At 41.0% G+C, this 20,580-nt stretch overlaps 1 protein-coding gene across 3 annotated transcripts in view; it reads left to right on the top strand.

Moving 5' to 3' along the window:
* lpgat1 (lysophosphatidylglycerol acyltransferase 1) overlaps positions 1–20,580 on the top strand; it is a 63,836-nt gene that overhangs the window by 15,604 nt on the left and 27,652 nt on the right. For all 3 annotated transcript variants that reach the window (XR_005693980.1, XM_040017074.1, XM_040017075.1), the window contains exons 3-5: positions 9,256–9,374; positions 11,330–11,425; positions 19,928–20,207. Coding sequence is in view for 2 of the 3 variants with exons in the window: in XM_040017074.1 (XP_039873008.1) it covers positions 9,256–9,374; positions 11,330–11,425; positions 19,928–20,207 (495 nt within the window). In the remaining variant the exon portion in view is untranslated. The remainder of the gene's footprint in view (positions 1–9,255; positions 9,375–11,329; positions 11,426–19,927; positions 20,208–20,580) is intronic.

Here is a 20,580-nt window from a genome sequence, read left to right as displayed (position 1 = left end):
TCTTTGGCATTTTTCTAGTGTGTTTTATTCACAAACGAACCAGACGATACTTGTGTTATTCATTCCTCAATTTCCCTCTGCGTGGTTTCCATTCAGGTTTCCCCAGGCACAGGAGTATGCTCCTGCCTGCCTGGGCCTGTTGTCTCTCATCCCTCCAGTGATGGCAGAGGAGGCCAGTGGGGAGTGGCAGATGCCCTTGGGAGACAGGCTTCACGGTCAAAGTCCCTTCCTATCAGCTCCACCTGATTTGCTTGACTTTTAGTTGAATTCTGTTTTTAATTTCACAAAATCCACTCTAGAAAGACAGGGTTTTTAAGCAATAAGTGTCTAGATATAATCTGTAACTGTGCCACATACTTGTAACCAAATCTCCCCCCCACTCCCCGAATCATGCGGCTGTACACTCTGGTGGAAAGCCACTTTTGTGAAGTAGATGTCATGATACCTTGCCAATTATCTGTCCTCCACAGAGAGAAGCAAGTATAGGGATGGACAGGCAAGGTCAGCGGTACACCGTTTAGCTGACCATAGATACCGGATTAGACATTGTGCCTGCAGCCTGGCTGTCATCCTGCTGCGCAAACTGTGTCATCTCTCAAAGACAATTTCCCTAATGTATTCTATCTGACAGATGACCCATCTTTGTGATATCACTTATTCGCCCGCAAAAATAGGGACTTCAGCTAGCATGAAGGCATGCTCCTTATGAAATGACATTGCCTTTAGGGTACTTACACCCCATATACCCATGTCACTGTATCACAGATATGTCATTTTTCACAAAGTATGTGGCTGATGTCTGTGTGCGTGTGGATCAGGTGTCTTATCTTTGGAGGTTAAACAAAGGCCTAATTAAACATGCAAATAATAAATTCAGTTCTTTATTCTATTCTTTATTCTACTTTTTGTTTTTTTTTTTGTTTTTTTTTGTTTGTTTTTTTTAAACCCTCAGTGAGATCTTTTTATGAGGATTTGAGATGCAGGTACTTTCAAATACAACCTTGGAAACCAGCCTGTAACATGTGTTAGAGAAAAGTAATTCAGCAGCTGGTGTATTGCTGCTGTTAGTTCTTTGTGTTTTCTTCATTTACTGAAGCTTTAATATGTCAAATGTCTACTATGGAAGGAGCTTCCTCCATTAAGTGTCATCAGTTGTCTTTCATGCTTCCAGCTACAGAGTGAGTTCTTTAATAGCTCTAATGAAGTGCGGAATTACTTGTGGATTGGCACTATGACTAAATAACTTTGTGAACATGCTAAACAATTAGCAGCAGGTGGAACAAGTTAAAATTCAAAAGCAAAATTTTTCAGAAACACACGAAACACAGATCTTACTCTTGTAGAGGACCTAGAGCCCTGCCTGTAACCCATGTTTATACAGCTGTCATTTATAGATGCAACCTAAATTCATTGCATGCAGACAATTATTAAGTTATTGTTTGGAAAAAGAGGACCGCTGGAAGGACGTGTTTGCTGCGTGCATGTGTTTTAGTGCAGAATCAAGAACTGTTCATGCAGATAAGGTGTGAATGATATCATCTGTCACACGAAACCAGAAACAATAAATCAAATGAAATCTTTGTTAGAACTTTTTGGCCTGCTCTCATTTATTGATAGCATTACAAAGGCATGTTCAAGGGGTAAGACTTGGTTTAGCCTCGTCCGCATGTAAAATGTTTTGCATGTGAGATTGTTGTTGTTGTTGTTGTTGCTGATGGCTGATTTCAGGCTCTGTGCATCTGGTTACCACCATGTCACCATAATGACAAAAGTATTTGCTGGTATATCTTCGAACACAAATGTGCTTGAGTTGACATCCCGTTCTTAATCATAGGGTTCAATGTGATGTGGGCCCACCCTTTGCAGCTAAAACAGCTTCAACTCATTTTGACCATTCATACAGAAGTTCCACTCCAAGCTCGCTCATCCATGTCTTTATAGACATTGCTTTATGCACTGGTCATGCTGGACCAGGAAGTGACCATCCCCAAACCTTTTCAACAAATTTGGGAGCTTGAAATTGTCCAACATGTCTTGATGTGCCTAAGCATTATTTCACTGGTACTAAGGGAGCAAGCCCAACTCCTAAAAAAAACATAACTCCATGCTATAATCCCCCCCCCCCCCCAAAAACTTCTCACTTGGCAGAATGCAGTCAGACAAGTACCGTTCTCCTGGCAACCGCCAAATCCAGACTTGTCCCTCAGATTGCCAGACGGAGAAACGAGATTCGTCTCTCCAGAGTCTCCTTGAAGGGTGCGTGTGTAGTGTAGTCCACACAGATCCATGTGCTGATCACTATATGGCATTTACACAACTCAGACCAGCGTACTCACAAATGCTGAAATTGAAACAAACCTTTAAGAGTTTAGCACTCATTTGTTATCTTAAACTTGTGCTAAGAGGCTTTGGAATGCATCAAATGTCCTTATAAAGATGGCCAAAAATAAACATCCTCCTACACACGGAGCAGAGCAGGCAGCAGTCACTGTAGAGGAAACACTGGTAACTGAGAAGAGAAAAAGGAGAACTACTCATCTGACGAACTTCAAACAATGTGCTTTACCTGCAAAGTTTGAATACAATGAACACAGATGGACAAACAAAGACTGGTGTTCAGTTTTTTCACACAAGTCTTGTTTTGGGTTCCACCTGTTATGTAAGTGACACAATAAACAAATTTAAAACTTTTATTTCAGGGACTTTTATTTGCTCGGGTAAAATTAGTCTTGAATCATAGAGTTGGGATTAATTGGCAATTAAGAAGGCTTTCAGTTCTATTTGAATTTATTTTAATTAGTGTGTCTTGAAGACTTCCTTGAAGATGCAGCTCCTGGCTTTTAGCAACTGCTTGCCACCTTGTGTTTGGAAACACTGAACTCGTTCCCAAGACCCAGAGGCAAAGTAAAACTAAAGGTTTTGCTTTTCTCTTCGTTGAAGCCTTAATATTTCAGGCTGTTTTACATTAAAAAGCAGAGTGAGTTGTCTCGGGCAAAGAAGAAGCGGCACAAGGAGAAGCTTGCCACATAAATTTCAGTGGGAAAAATTGCAGCACAATATTACGTTGCCCACTCCAGTCTAGAAGCAGTTTTGCTCCTCAGGCAGTTTATCAGTTTAGTCATTTTTCCGTTTGACTCCTTTAACCTCCCGTTTGTTTCTGCTCCGTCAAATTTCTTGACCAGTTCTGTTAAACAATTTCATTTGGAGAAAAATGCTTTAGTTCATCTTAAAGATGGAGATTTTCCATTTTTGTCACTAGTAATGACAAAAAAAAATTAGATTGATTTCGTAATTCCCTCTTTGTACACCTCTTTTTATTAAACCTGTAGCCCTTGTGTGTGTAAACTCACACAGTAGTGGGAACAAGAAATGTGAGCTTCCCGTTTTAACCAAATGAACACAAACACTTTTGCACTTTGTCTTCTCTCTAAGCTACCATGTGTATAGAAATTGTCATTTGAGCTTCTTCTTCGTCTTCGTCTTCATTATTCCTGCTGAACTTCAACCAGACGTCTTGCATCTATGTGTATCTGGCAGCGCGCAGTAAACTAGAGCTTTTAACGCATGTGTGAAAATCATTGACTTGCTTGTGTGCTACATATGAGGAAGGACATTATTCCTGACCCCATTCTCCTGATGTTATCTGAGGCACTGGTGTGGAAAAATCCTCTATCTTTATATCCTGAAATTTGCTTCTCCACAGACAGGAAGAGCTCAGTCACTCTGTACCCTAGAGCCTAACTGACGCAACATTTGCAATGCACAGACCTGTAAATTGTCAGACCCTCCTCAAACTACAAGGCTCACAAGTAGACTACTGCAGCCCAGCTGGATTTTTTCCCCTCCTTGATGCTCCGTTTATGTGCAAAGCTGCTGGAGTGTGTTTAACGTGGAGAGGAAGCTTCATGTGTTCTCCTGCAGTGCTACTGTTGTCAGCCCTTATCTTACATGAACCATGTTTCCTTCATTGTTGCAGCTCCCTGTGTATTCTGACAACAATCAGAGGTGAATGTAGTGAAATAGCCCTGATGCTCTGTATAGAGGCCTGACAACGTAAATCAGAAAGAGATTCACTGCTATAGCCGCTGACGAGCACTGGACATTGTTAGACAGATCACACTTGACAGGTAGAAACACTGTATTACTTGGAAACAGTAGCGAGTCTATCATTAAGCTCATAGTAAAGGCCTATTTAACAATCATGGTGGTTTATAATTATAATCTGTAAGGCTTCATGATTTTCGTTTTATTTAGTTATATTTTCTTTATTGAATTGAGTTTGGTTTCAGTTAGTTTCCAGAGTGGAGTTGCTCATTTTAGACTAGGTTTGGTTGGTTGTAAGCTCTCCAGCTAGTTGTGGATCTAATCTGGGGTTTTCTCCTATTTGGGTGTACATGGAAAACCTCCCAGGTGACCCTACTACCTCAACTAGCTCCTTTTGACACAGTGCAGCAGCGGCTCAATTCCAAGCTTCTCACCTTATCTCTATGGTGAATCCTAGCCATGCTACAGAGAAACCCAATTTCTGCTGCTTGTATTTTTGACCTCGGTCCCTTAGTCATCGGTCGTTTAGTCAGTCTTAGAACCATAGTTGGAATGGAGGTTAACTAGTAAATTTACATTTTGGCACGGCTCTGCTTTACGATGATAGACTGGTACAGCGCTCGCATTACTGCTCACACCACCTCGTGCTCCACCTTCATTTCACTCTTCGATCTGTTCTCAGTAGACTGTGCAAAGTTGTTTGACTTGTGTTAGCTTTACCTGCCACAGTTTACACTCAACTTTATTTTTGGCATGAGCCCCACACTACAGTGGCTAACATTGGCCTAACGCATGCGCAGTCAAACCAAAAAAAAAGGTCCATCTGTTGTGTTGACGCCTTAGGGAAATAAAGGAGCAGCCTGAGTTTTTGCATGTTTCTTCTGTTTGAACAGCAGCATCTCGTCTCACCATCTCAGACACGTCATCATTCACACATGGTAGTTAGTTTTGCATTTGATTTTAATTTTTGTGGTTGGAAAATGCATTCTAGGTGCATTATTGCAGCCTTCAGTGAGCAACACGGTATTACATGCTTCAATATGATGGTTGAAAACAAAGAAATTATATATATATTTAATTAAAAAAAAAAAAAAAAACAGGTATTGCATCGGATTTTTATTTTAAAACTTTAATGCAAGTAAAACCACAGCAGTTTTAATTTCCCTTTTCATTGCGGTGTGCTGTTGCACATGGCGGCTACATCGCCTGTGATGGTTGTGGTGCTTACTGCTATGTAGAGTGATATGACCAAAAAATATTTATCACGATATACATTTGAAAATTTGCGATAACGATATAACTGACTATATAATTGACACTAGACAAAATACTTTACAACTCCACAACTTTATTAGTGCAAAAAAAAACAACAACCCATCAATGTATTTTCACTTAAACAAGCAGCTGTTTTTATGTGCGTTAACGTTATATAAAAATTTAACAGTGCAAATGCAAATTCCTTGCTGACAGTTTAACCAAAAGGCATTTCCAGTGGAAATTGGCCGACATACCCTCAGCATAACAATGTATAATATCCACAAAACTTAAAAAGAGGTTATATACACACACACACACACACACACACACACACACACACACACACACACACACACACACACACAAAAAATACGGTAATATTATGTTGAAGCACAGTACGTATCACTCCGCGAGGCTCCTGCCTACGATAGCTGTAATGCTCCGACAATCCATCAAGCGGTGCGCCTTTTACCCATATTCTATCGCGATATTTCATTTTCTTATTGTTGCCCAACATTATACCGGTATAACCGTGAACTGTATGATAGGGCCCAGCCCTACTGCTATGAACACGAAATTGTTTCGATTGGCATAATTGAACAATAAGTGGGTGATCATTTATCCACTGTTTCCGTAACTATTTCACATTATTTATTTTAATTGAATCAGATTTCTTTGTAAATGTACTTTGTCACAATTTCTAAATGTCACTGGCTGTGGCATCTGGCATTAAAGTTGTAAACTGAGATAATGAGTCATATCTGCATAACATTTTGTGGGATCATGATGAGACTGGTTCTGTGGGTAGATGAGACCTGGGTGCACCTGTGTGCAGCAGTGTGCCCTGCTTGATGTTTCTGTACTTGTTCCACAGAACTGCAGCTTGCAGCTATATTTTGCTTAGTCTTATTTATATCAGTTTGACGGTGAACAAAGGCCCGGTTCCCTTCAGACGTACATGGATTCCTTACGTGGTTTCACTGAGGAGGGAAGAATTATTTATGGACATGCAAATAAGGCTCAGCTCTGTAACAGGATGTAGACCTAACGTTCTGCTTATCCAAATGAAAATGTTATTTCTGTCGGGGCGTTCCCATACCAACAACAATGTTGTCTGTCTGACACATATCGTGATGATTATTTTAGATTTTGCTGTGTTGTTGTTTTTATTACTAAAAATAAAGTTCACCACCCCCCAAAATAACATTTTTATACTAAATGTTTGTGTCTGTATCATCATTTGGACCTTTTTGGGGAAATAAATGCATAGAGTCTGATTTCATACACTGCATAAAATAACATTTTCATCATTAAAGCGGCATTTGAAAGTCATCCTTTTATTTGTAATGGGGCTGTTCCTCTTCTTTGCTCTGCCAGGTCCATAGAGAAAGTGACTGTGCTACCATTTCCTGAAACTCACTTCTCTTTCCTCATTTCCAAACCACAGACCAACAGTTTATTGTTTACCTTCAGCTCAGATGAATATGCATGTTCGGTGATGACTAATCCGGCACACGAAACTCATAAAAATCCACTGTACATGATGTAATCATCCAAGGCACCTCTGCCATGATCTTAGACCCATTGGGCACGTTAACAGAACAGTGTAAATGTTTATACAGCCCATTTAGGAGGTAGATACGTGTGAATAAACCTGCTGATCCAGGTAGGGAGAGTATGCAAATCAGGCTGATAGCTGATAGTTTATCACAGTGGAGGAATAGTTATGGCAAGAGGAACAAGAAACAAGGGATACAGTCTCTGTTTTTCAACCAGAGGTAGAACTACGGACAGAGACAAAGTGGATTTCACTAATAGAGACACCTTGGCACTCCCTCTGTTGTTGCTGTGTTGGTTAAATAAAACACCTGGCTTAAACAAACTGTTTTTGATTCCTGTGTGTATTTATTTATTTCTCAGCTTAATACCTTTAAATCCTTAACAGTTTACAGTGAGCGCTGATGTGTCTGGAAGCAGACCAGGAATTTCAGATGGATTGAAAACATTAATTTTTCAGCTTGGTCGTTCCAAATTGGAGTGCCTGAATGGAAAAACTTTTGGAAGATACAGTTTATGATTGTTTGGCTTTTTTGATTTTTAAAAAAATGGTTTAAAAAAAAAAAAAATAAGGCTGAGCTTGCAACTTTGGCATATATAATTACTTATTGAGGTTTCTATGTGATACTTCAGGGGAGTGATGGCAGTATGAATGGGTGAGCAGGATGTGTGTTAGGCTCTAGTCACACAGGCCTGGAGACTAGTTGGTGTCCAGTTGACAACAATTGGTCGTTAAAGAAAAATATGCATTTCATGACTGGTATTAATAGTTGCTTAACTATACCGTGCTCCATGGAAATTCTGCTTGCAATTGCTTTGGTTGCTAGCAGATTACCTGAGTTGCCACAGTTTGAGTGGAAGACACCTACTTGCCTGCAACAAGTTGGAGACTCCTTTCAGAATTGCAGAAAAAAAAACTGGGCCTTCATCAATTTCAATATTTTGTTTGTTTTTTGTTCTTATTTATTCCCCCGTTTGTCCTACAGAAATGACAAATTAATCTTAATTGATCTTAATTTCCCAGGTTTTGCTTCTTTCAGCTGTTCATCACAGTGTTGAAAAATAACTTGCACAAAACATTTGTTACAACAAATAAGTAACAGCCACTGATGGAGAGAAGAGAAGTAAGAAAGTCTGAGGAGGTCCGAATAACTTGAAATAAAAGAGAACCTTTTGCGAGGCAGATAAGCCTTGGTATAGAGCTGGGCAATATAAGATTTTTTTCATATCACGATATGTTTTTTTTTTAAATTTCAGACTATAACAATATATATCACGATATAAGCCAAATAACTATATTTGTAAGATTTAAATGTGCCGTTGCTCACAAGTAAAATGTGAAATAATCAGCAGCTTGTTTTGATTTAAATATTTATTTCCCATAATAAGTTCAACAGGGTAGATGTACTTAAGGAACATGAGACTTTTTCAGATAAATAAAGGCAAATATTGCAAACTACACAAAAGCAGCCGCTAAAGCGTTTAAGTTTCAAAATAGAACAAACGAAACAGACTACTAAATTGTCAATTCCACTTAGAAACAAAATATTAATTCTAAAAATAAATCTTAGTTTGTTTTACAGAAGATCAGACAAAATTGACTAACTTTTGTCAATATCAAATAAACTGAGAACCAAAAGGAAATTCTCAATCTCTTCTTGTTGTATAGCTGAGCTTTTCAAACAGTTTTAACAGTTACTTTAGTCTGACAAAAGCCGAATGACGAATTAGCCCTTCCAGTCAGAGATTGAGCACGCACCGCTTTATTGTATTTCCAGACTTGCTTTCGGCACAATTTGCAGTGCGCGCTACTCTGTTTTTTGTCAGACTTGAAATAGCCGAAATACCTTCACACTACGGAACTTCTATGGCTCTTCTGTTCGACAATCTCTCCGGCATTGGAACCATCATCTGTTTTCTCTTCGGTAACCTTCGGTCACGCTCGGTTGATTTTTCTCTAGTCGGCACACTCATTTCCTCCATTACCGCTGGCTGCTTCCCAAACAAATACACATGTGCGGCACGTAACAAGTCACATGACGTGACGCTGCGGCTGTGATTGGTTCGGCTCTGCGCTACTTAATTTGGATTGGCTGTTTTTGTTAAGAGGACAAGAGAGATGAGGCCTATCGCAATAGTTTAACTTTTCTATCGAGGAAAAGTTATTTCGCAATACATATCGTTATCGTTCTATCGCCCAGCTCTACCATGGCATAATAATGCATCTTGCAGTGTAACATCACTTTAAGATGTTACACTGCAGAAACACAGGAGGTTTAGTGAAAACTAATGTAAATACAAACTTTGTTTCCATTAAAGCTCCAAGGGTTTGAAGAGTATTACTTGCACAGCGTGTTTTTCATTAAAGTGCATGTGTCTTTTTGTTTGGTCTCACAGTAACAGAATGGGGTGATGATGTGCGGCCGATCTCCGAGGAAGAAGCCATGGTCATCGTCAACCACCAATCAACAGGAGATGTGTGCACACTCATGATGTGCCTGCAAGACAAGGGAACGGTAAGAAAGGACAGGGATGTGTTGCTTTCTTGTGACCTCCCCTTGGGGGAAAGTGTGTAACACTGTTAAGGATGCACTGTCAACATCTTTACACAAAAAGCAGTGCGGACGTTTGGACCTGCGGGCTGTTCCTGTGAGAACAAACATCACCCTGAAAAGCCTTTTGGCTAAAATTATGTTAATTTGGAAACATAATTCTTGTCTCAATTCATCCTTAAGCATTTCACATTAATGTGGCTGTTGTGACTTTGTGCATCATGCCAGTTTTGAACGTTTCACCTCTGTAGTAGTAACTGAGGAAAGCGAGGACACACAGTGGTGTGCAGTGGGACACCACTTTAATAAACGAATAAATAAAAAACATGTTCTATTTATTAATTTATTTATTCAATGAAATGATTGCTGTGAGTCTGATTCGAACACAAATACAGGAGTCGGCCACTTTGAACAGCCCTTTTGATTACTGCATTAGAGAACTCCAGCTGTGAAGTGATCAAAATGGCATTATATGAACACATAAAACAGCTAAAGTTGGATTTTTAAAAAAATATTGTTAAAATGAATGCTGCAGGAAGCTCATACTATACACTCATGCTGCCTGCTTAAGGCTTTCTTTGTGACTTCGTGAAATAATAATAGTAAGTAAGTTACTCCACGCTCACCTTTACCTGACATGTTTTACCGTAGCAAGCCAAAGTTGGTGTAATAGATTTATATGAGGAAAAACAAATGCCACTTACCGGTAGTTGCATCATTTCGAGTCCACCAGGTAACAGGATATCTACCCTTCTTTTTCCTCAATGTTTTCACTTCTTTGCTTATGTTGAGGCTGCTGGCTTGTGGCAAGGTGGATGGTTAGTTTTATTTTTAGGCACTTTTCCTCTGTTAGCATCTTTAAAATGTGTTTGTTAAGATGGGTGAGAGTGATTGTAACAATAAATCTAATCTGATAGTTCAGTCATTTTTGTTGTGAATCCCCCTGCGATTTAATTTTGGAACTTTGTGTTTTAACTCGCTGTGAGGAGCTTCCATGATAACATGATTTGGTGTGTGGCTGTGAGGTGCGCAGTCAACAACTGCTGCCAGAATGGCATAAATTATGGCACCAAGATGTGAACTCTCCTAACCCTGCAACTATTTACTTGTTTGTGTGTTGCGCATGTGTCAAACAGACCAGTGGACATGCTTGAGGCTAACCAGCTGGTCACCGATCAGAACAGAGGATGCTGAAAATGAGTTGATGTTGCTTGACTTGTAAATTAGTCATCAGGAACACCCCCAATTTTAACTGTCTAGTCCGCTGCTAACGTCACAATAAAAATTGTTTTTGACCGTGAATTCCAGCATTAAGTGTTTTCAAACTACTGTTGTACTGTGTTAATAGATTCATGCTTTGAATTTTCATAGCACCAAGGGGAATGTGTTTATTATCTCCTTGAGAAAGAGCAATAGTGATGGGAGTGTGCAGATGCTGGCTCTCTTTTTTTCCACACAGATCACTGTAAACAGACAGGGAAGTGTAATGTCAGTGCACATGCACACCTATTCCTCCAGGAGTGATAACTAACTTCAGTCAACATGTGTTTAGTTAAATTTATGTCATGCCTGTGTTCTTATAGGACTCCTGTTAATTGGCTAGCACTATAAAAATCAATGCAGAGGGCAGTGTTGTTGTTTTCTTTTTTTTTTTTTGCTGAGAGCTGGCATTGGATCGGGGCAGCCGAGCTACACTGCACAAACATGATGACATGATTCGCCTCAACAACCGCATCCCAGCCCACTTTATCCTCTTAGCACTGAAAGGACAGTAAGCCAAAGCCACATGGGTGCAGGTCACGAGGGCAGAAATACTAACAGGGGCAGCATCAGTTTGTGCTGTTCACGTAAAATGTTTTTATTTAATTTCTTTTTTTGTTTTTTATTTAAATGATTATTGAATTTTTTCTTTCTTGCAGGTGGTACGAAAAATGATGTGGCTGATGGACCACGTGTTTAAATACACCAACTTTGGCCTAGTGTCCTTGATCCATGGGGACTTCTTCATTAGACAGGTAAGTAGCCCAAAATCTGGAGGTCTTACTTTTATCTTTACTTTTGACTTTAATGTGTTTTTTTTTCTTTTCTTTGGTTGTCAGCATTAACACAGTCTGCTTCACATTCTTAGCCTATTTTTTTTAATTGGCATATTAGCCTCAAAGCTTGCAGAAACACTTTTTTGCCAAAGGATAAGTCTATTTTTCCACACTTGTCAACACCTTGTTTTCTTCCCCTGAAGTTCTGAGAGTTCAAACCACAGAGCTTTGAAGTCAAAACCCATCTCATTAAACCCCAGCTACTAGAAGCCTGTTATTTCTGCGCTGTCCACAAGTGAAGCTGCTATCCATCTGCTTGTTCCAGCTGGACAGCAGATATGTTAGCAGGCTTTCCTGCAGCCATGGTGTCCCGAGAAGGGGAAAATGTCAGCAGAGAGTGGTGTGGGAGGCCTGCTGAGCCCCTCTGGGTCAGACTGGGCTCTTTTGTTGTGGGGGCAGCTGAAGCAGAGCTCTGACAGGACTACACACACATCCTACAGGGCTCTGACTGGCCAGGGAATTCTTGGAATATCATGCAAGTTTGAGAGGTTAATTTTAGGCAAGACTGATTTGTGCTAAACTCATTAGTGTCAGTGATACACTTACACAAAACCAAGGGGACATCTATTAGATATCAACTACAACAGCACAGCACATCTATATTGTGGCAATTTCCAAGTTTTACCAAAAAATGGGACGTGAGCATCTTGATATCACAATGTTGAAAACAATGAGAGAGGACGGGCTACACAAATGCAAAAGCTTAAGTACACACAGAGAGGCAAGCGACAGCAAAGAAGAAGGGGCAAGACAACAAAATAATCGCAAATATAAAAAGAGGTGTACATCTAGTGAACGTAGATTAGTCATGACACATAATGTAGTGATCTGCAACAGTATTATTTAGTTGCATTATTTCTGACTAAAAATAAGCTTTTAAAAAGGTTTTTCTAAAGACAAAACAGATTTTTGATGATAGGCATTCAGTCATGAAATTGAAGCCATATATTCATATTAATCACCCAGACTATCGTACCCCTGTGTCCCAGAGTACACAGGATGTAATAAACATTTATCGGGTTACATAAACATTTGTTGCCTTGGATGTTAGAAATCAGCACGTTTAACTTCACTGAGTAAATAAAGCCGGTGAACCTAAACGGCACTAGCTTCCAACTGGACAAAATCTCGGAGGTCATGACTTAATATTAAACAGAAGCGCTGCTGAGGGGCTGTCTGTGTTGATCCACATTTGTTTTGTTGAATGAGAAAGCTCCCACGCTCCTCACGCTTATCATGCTGTTGTTGCACTTTCTGAGCTGAGCAGAAACGCCCTGACAAGAGGGAATTAAATTTTTTAGGTCATGGAAATGCATTGCCGTGGAATTTCACATCAGCCACCGTGCCGAGGGTGAAGCAACCCGAGCCTGCTAACAGCCAGCTGGACAGGCCGTAGTAGGAAGTCTGAGCGGGCTCAGTCATTTCTGCCGCCCTCGTCTCTCTCTGCAGTCCCCACCGGCATTCCTGCGCGTGCATTCTTGACATCCTTCCTCAGACTCTTTCACACATCCACACAGTGCAGCAAGCAGCTGCCCCGGCCACCCTGAGCATCTGCTGTCCACCCAGGCTGCCAGACGTGTCTCAGACATTGTTATGCAAAACACAATCCACCATTCCTTAAAGTAGGGGTGGGCGATATAAACGATATACGATAGAAACGATATAAATTTGGCCAACAATAGAGATTTTGAGTATATCGCTCTATCGTGATAGCGCATGTTGACGATGTCATCAAGCTGCGCCTGTCTTGGTCGAAAGCATCGCGGCGGCTAAAACCATTATCATCTGCAAATTATGGCGGCCGACAGTCATAGCAAAGAGATGAAGCACTTTTGAAATATGGGGAAAGCCAAAAACTGCGCTTCCTCCACTTCCGTAACATTGATTCATTAATGTTGAATTCTCTCGCAGCTGTTCTTGTCCCGTGTTGTTGCAGTATATTAATAACTAACCTTGTATTGTGGATGAATAATCTTAGCTGTTCTCCTGACTGAAGTTTGGCCCGTCTATAGCATCCTGCTATGCGGCTGCATTTGTCCCTGACCACCAGAACCCCCCACGTTAACTTTTATCGAGTGGAAAAAAGTTGGCGTTCATCCTCCAGCTTCACTGTGCTAATGTTATGCTAACATAGCTGTGTCGCTAGCAATCACGTAGCACAACATTATATACCAGGTAGTCCAACTTCAGTAACCCTGCAAACGCCACTGCTGTTTAGTCTTCTGTCTTCATTTATATTGGAAGTGGTAGCAGAGCTGTACGTTTTAATTCGTTTCAAAAATCTCTCAGTCAGAACATGGTATGAAATGTTTAGGTGGAAACTAGCGAGCTAACTTTCTGTTAACTTCTAACTCCGTTAAATTTAATAAATTCTGTTTTCATGGATGCCTGGATGTTAAACTTAATTGTTACACCCGATAAAGCAGCAACGCTGATCATTTTATTAAAGATGAAAGAATTTAGACCGTTTTTAACTCTTAGTGTTTGTTTGACTTTGGGACCTGAAGCCCACGGAGTTTTGGACCCAGATTACTCCACGAAGCTCCTCACTACGGCAGCCGTAATGCTCTGACAATCCATTAAGCAGTACGGCTTACCAAAGTTGTACTAAAACATTTTTTTTAACAGATTTCTGCACACCAAAATCGGTTCGAGGTCAGTAAGCACAACCAGAATTCATACCACACATCACACTCGATTTTTGAGAAAATGAAAGGATTTTAAGTGTGCCTTATAGTGTGGAAAATACGTTATATAGAAGAAAAGAATATATTGTGATGTATATCATTACCACACATGCTTCAAATTATATCGCGATATGAATTTTAGGCCATATCGCCCAGCCCTACCTTGACGGAAATAACAGTTATAAGCACACCTCAAAATTACAGTTCTTGCTTTTAATTTTAAGGTGTAGATTTCAAGTGTGTGTGTGTGTGTGTGTGTGTGTGTGTGTGTGTGTGTGTATATATACAGTGGGGCAAAAAAGTATTTAGTCAACCACCGATTGTGCAAGTTCCCCCACCTAAAATGATGACAGAGGTCAGTAATTTGCACCAGAGGTACACTTCAACTGTGAGAGACAGAATGTGAAAAAAAATCCATGAATCCACATGGTAGGATTTGTAAAGAATTTATTCGTAAATCAGGGTGGAAAATAAGTATTTGGTCAATAACAAAAATACAACTCAGTACTTTGTAACATAACCTTTGTTGGCAATAACAGAGGTCAAACGTTTACTATAGGTCTTTACCAGGTTTGCACACACAGTAGCTGGTATTTTGGCCCATTCCTCCATGCAGATCTTCTCGAGAGCAGTGATGTTTTGGGGCTGTTGCCGAGCAACACGGACTTTCAACTCCCGCCACAGATTTTCTATGGGGTTGAGGTCTGGAGACTGGCTAGGCCACTCCAGGACTTTCAAATGCTTCTTACGGAGCCACTCCTTTGTTGCCCGGGCGGTGTGTTTTGGATCATTGTCATGTTGGAAGACCCAGCCTCGTTTCATCTTCAAAGTTCTCACTGATGGAAGGAGGTTTTGGCTCAAAATCTCACGATACATGGCCCCATTCATTCTGTCCTTAACACGGATCAGTCGTCCTGTCCCCTTGGCAGAAAAACAGCCCCATAGCATGATGTTTCCACCCCCATGCTTCACAGTAGGTATGGTGTTCTTGGGATGCAGCTCAGTATTCTTCTTCCTCCAAACACGACGAGTTGAGTTTATACCAAAAAGTTCTACTTTGGTTTCATCTGACCACATGACATTCTCCCAATCCTCTGCTGTATCATCCATGTGCTCTCTGGCAAACTTCAGACGGGCCTGGACATGCACTGGCTTCAGCAGCGGAACACGTCTGGCACTGCGGGATTTGATTCCCTGCCGTTGTAGTGTGTTACTGATGGTGACCTTTGTTACTTTGGTCCCAGCTCTCTGCAGGTCATTCACCAGGTCCCCCCGTGTGGTTCTGGGATCTTTGCTCACCGTTCTCATGATCATTTTGACCCCATGGGATGAGATCTTGCGTGGAGCCCCAGATCGTAGGGAGATTATCAGTGGTCTTGTATGTCTTCCATTTTCTGATGATTGCTCCCACAGTTGATTTTTTCACACCAAGCTGCTTGCCTATTGTAGATTCACTCTTCCCAGTCTGGTGCAGGTCTACAATACTTTTCCTGGTGTCCTTCGAAAGCTCTTTGGTCTTGGCCATGGCGGAGTTTGGAGTCTGACTGTTTGAGGCTGTGGACATGTGTCTTTTATACAGATGATGAGTTCAAACAGGTGCCATTCATACAGGTAACGAGTGGGGGACAGAAAAACTTCTTACAGAAGACGTTACAGGTCTGTGAGAGCCAGAGATTTTCCATGTTTGAGGTGACCAAATACTTATTTTCCACCCTGATTTATGAATAAATTCTTTACAAATCCTACCATGTGAATTCATGGATTTTTTTTTTTTTCACATTCTGTCTCTCACAGTTGAAGTGTACCTCTGGTGCAAATTACTGACCTCTGTCATCATTTTAAGTGGGGGAACTTGCACAATCGGTGGCTGACTAAATACTTTTTTGCCCCACTGTATGTATATGTGTGTGTGTGTGTGTGTGTGTGTGTGTGTATATATTAGGGGTGCAACGATACTCGTATCGATATTGAACCGTTCGATACAGTGCTTTCGGTTCGGTACGCATATGTATCGAACAATACAACATTTGTAATTTATTTTATCAACTTTCCTTCTGACGATGCTGTCTGTGTGGAGCGCTCAGTGAATCTGCGTTCGACTACTCCGCCTAGGCTGCACTGTCGAGCGCAGATCCACTGAGCGCTCCACACAGACAGCATAGTCAGAAGGAAGAGCGCAGGGCAAGCTAGCGAGACAGAAGTTAAGCTCTCCTTGCAACATGGTAAATTGAACCTCCCCCACCCTCATTCAGATCTGGCGTTTGGAATTATTTTGGTTTTCATGTGACGTATGACCCTGAAGGTAAGCGCGTCATGGACTAAAGTAAAACAGTATGTTGGATGTGCCACGCAATGCTCAATTACATGGGTGGGAGCTAGTGTGTTAGCGCAGTTAGCTCGTTAACGTGTTGGCCGTCCAGCCCCATGCACGGGGCTATCAGGGGTAGCTCGTTAACGGAGATTTGCCGTGTTGTGGCGTTAAGGTCATTTTAACGAGATTAACCTGAAAGCACTAGTGGGAACACAACGAATATGACTGCACATTTACGCCGACATCATCCTAGTGCAAAGACAAAAACAACAAGCATGCATACTACAAACTTTACCCGAGTCATTTAGACAGCCGTTAGCACATGATTCTCCTTATGGGGACCTGATATGTTTAATATGCTGCTGAGAATATAGCCCAGAAGAAGCGTATAGTATAGCTTTTATTTTGGAAAGAGCCATTTCTCTGTAATAAATTCTCTTTTCCAAAGATGAGTGATTCCTCAATCAGATACAGGGCTCGCAATATCGCTAGCCCGACGTCCTGGAGCTAGCGATTTTTCCAGTCGGGCTACCAAAATCTATCTCTGCCCTGCCCGCCGGGCTATTGTAGGAAGGAAAAATATATGTCAATGCTTTTGCATTCTTTCGGAAATGTAGCTGGGTAATTATGTCATTGGCGTCGGTGAGCCACTGTCAATATGTGACATATTGAAATCGCGTTTGAATTTGCGCTTGTTTTTTTGCTTTCACTTTGCAATCGCGTGAACTGTGTATAGAGAGCGACAGCACTGATCTGTGAGTGATGATAATTTGTGCACCAATTCCTCTGACATAGTCTTATTAATCGTTAGCTTACTATGCAAACATGACAAGTGAAATCTCCCGCAGCAAGCTTAAACATGTGAGAGGTTGATCGCGCAGAGAATCGCTGAGCTTATGTGAGTCCGTGTGTAAAAGCAGCAGGATATATATTTCAGTTCTGCTGAGCCAAATAAGACAGGTCAGGGTGAAGAAGTGACAGCCAAAGAAAAGCTTACCGCAAAACGGAAAAGTTATGACAAATCAGACTATAAGGCAAAAAGAAAGTGCAGCTTTATTGTTTCATGGACAAAATAATTTCTGTGGCTGCAATATGACGAGCTATATAACCAGGGCTGCACATAAGTGGTCCGCAGCTGCGCATTCGCTGTCAAAATAAAAGACACGCAAAAGGGTTAGGGTTAAATGTAAAAACTGTACTTTTGAGTTAAAATATATATTTATAATTTTAATAAATGACAAATTAAAAAGGCATGAACATTTTATTTTGTATCGAAAAAATATCGAACCGTGACACCAAAGTATCGAACCGAACCGTGAATTTTGTGTATCGTTGCACCCCTAGTGCATACATGACCAAGATCCTAGAACTTTATTCATCAGAACTGAAGCACAAACATTTAGGCAGGCTGCAGTCCGTATCTCACAGCAAGCCATTTTATTAGTCAGTAAATTAAATCAAAATGCCAAAAGGCTTCAGCAGCTTGGGTGTGATTTGATATGCTGTGCATGTGCATACAGTCTGTCCTGTCCTAAAGGCTAAAGAAATCAAAAAGATTAAAATTAAAAGCTCCAGTAGAAGCCAACAGCACAAACTTGATGGTCAAGTTCAGTAACTAGCAAACAGCAATTCATGCTATCGAAGTTGGGACACTTGTGCCAAATGGTCGTATCCCTAATTCTGGCATTATTAAAATAAATAAATCCCCTATAGAGTTATGAAGGGGGTAATTATCCATAGAAGCAAAAAATATTTTCTGTATCTTGAAGTTAAGTTTTTTTTTTTTAATAGCCCATCAGCCTTTCTCTGAACATCTTCAAGTTTAACTTGAAGCAAAAATGCCAGATAGCACAGCAACTGACAGACTTATTTATTTACTGCTGCCAGAATGGCATAAATTATGGCACCAAGACATGAACTCTCCTAACCCTGCCTTACTGGGGAAATCCTCGCTTCTCCACAGAAACCCTGACTGTCAGTAGCAGCCCCTTTTTAACTCTAGGAATGGTTTACCTGACATTGGAACATGGCCAACTGTAGTGTTATGGCACAACAATAATGTGACACATTGATACTACCAGAACCTTTCTGGTCCTACACTGTCAAGTCACAAAATGTACAATGAACAATTTCTTGTTCTTCACCTTTTAGCTGCAGTATTTACCCATCCAGGTCGAAAATAGGTCCATATTTAGACCATATAGGTCCAGGTCCATATTTTGAAAACTTTTATTTTGAGCACATTGTCCACTTGTCAATGGGTTAGAGCAGCGGTCCCCAACCTTTTTTGTGCCACGGACCGGTTTACGCCCGACAATATTTTCACGGACCGGCCTTTAAGGTGTCGCGGATATATACAACAAAATAAAACTAGTACCGGTACCGAAAAAATAAGATTTATTCATAAGGCACGTGAAAAGACCCAGGAAAACCAAGTTAACGATAACAAAATAACCCTGAAAACCATACATTTCACACCTGAGCCTCAACTCTCGCGGCCTGGTACCAAACAACTCACGGACCGGTACCGGTCCGAGGCCCAGGGGTTGGGGACCCCTGGGTTAGAGGTTTGATCCCAAAGTGTTCTTGGGCAAGATTTAACCAAAGATTGGTTCCAGTAATAGACCGGCACCTTGCACTTGTTTCTCTTTAAATTGGAAAAACCTGAGTAAGTGCTTTGTGAGAAAGCTGCTGTATGCTTGCAGATCATTCCCTTTGCCCACTGCACCGTAACTCTAAAAGCAACATCGTGGACTATACTCTTCATTTTCATGTGGCTCTTGTAGCTGCTGTTAAACTACATCAACGGTATCAAGGTCATTTTTGAGCTTGTGATGTGTGGAGTCTCCTAATGCCTTTCTACCTCTGCAAATCAGCATTTGTAGCTGCCGCTAAGAATAAATCTTGAAATGACCTTCTTGGCCGAATACTCGGCTGTAGCTGTTGTGATGCAGCAGTTGTAGTAGGCACAGCTGCTTAAATAAACACATGTGCTCACAGAGAGCAGCTTGCTGTCCTAATGCATTTAAAATGAACTTTGACCAGGCCTAACATAAAAATCAATCCCGGTCCTCCTCATCCTGTTCCTGCTAATGCTCTTAATGTTGTCAAGGCCATCATGTTTGCATCCATTTCGGTGGTGCCGTTAATGCGGCTCGGGGAGTTACTGCACCTAACTTGTGATTTGTGTGTGTTTGAATTCATTTGCTTAGTCGGTTCTGCTCTGTTGAAAATGCTTTCTATCTTATCAAGTTAATGAACTTAGGGTGTAGCCCCAAATTTTTTTGTATCCTTGGGGCAACTAGTGAAGATAACTGTGCTTATTTTAAATGCGGTCAGCCCATTTTAAGTTGAATTTTTAGGTTAAAAAATAGACCTGAAACCTCTTTTGAAAATAAATGCTTATTTTCTGTGTTTCTTCAGGGTAAAGCTCACCGAGACAAACAGCTGGTTTACCTGAAAGAGCACCTAGATAAATACTACCACAGCCGTGACAGGAAGTGGATAGTGCTGTTTCCTGAGGGTGGCTTTCTTCGCAAGAGGCGGGAAACGAGCCAGTTGTTCGCCAAGAAGCACTCGCTCCCCCATCTGACCCACGTCACGTTGCCTCGTCTCGGGGCCAGCCACGTCATACTGAAAACTCTGGGAGCCCAGCAGGAGAACGGCAGTGTGGGCGGCGACACCAGCATGCTGAACACGACAGGTAACTAAAACACACACATGGGAAAAGCCTTTGGTTTAAAGTGAGACAAACTGATATAGAAACTGTTAGTTTGGACTTGGTGCCAAGGCTGAAGGTGTTCTTTGAAAGTGCAGGATTTTATCTCAGGGAGTTTTCTGGGGTTTAAAAAGCAGAGTCTGGATAAAGTTGTTTCTTCCTTTTTTTTTTTTTTTTTTTTTTTTTGGTAAAAAAGCTGGGATAAATCATGCCTCAAATATGAAACATTAGATCATTACCTCTGCACGTCTCTGTCCTTTAAACTGTAGACGACTGGTGGTAAAGACCACCAGTGAAGGAAAGGACTGACACGCACAGAGGTGCCAGAAACTGCATCAGTGTCCCTGAAAACTCCAGC

Source organism: Simochromis diagramma, unplaced genomic scaffold (genome assembly GCF_900408965.1).
Source record: "Simochromis diagramma unplaced genomic scaffold, fSimDia1.1 OVJJ01000802.1, whole genome shotgun sequence".
Classification (NCBI taxonomy): domain Eukaryota; kingdom Metazoa; phylum Chordata; class Actinopteri; order Cichliformes; family Cichlidae; genus Simochromis; species Simochromis diagramma.
This window is presented reverse-complemented; position numbering and strand designations above follow the sequence as displayed.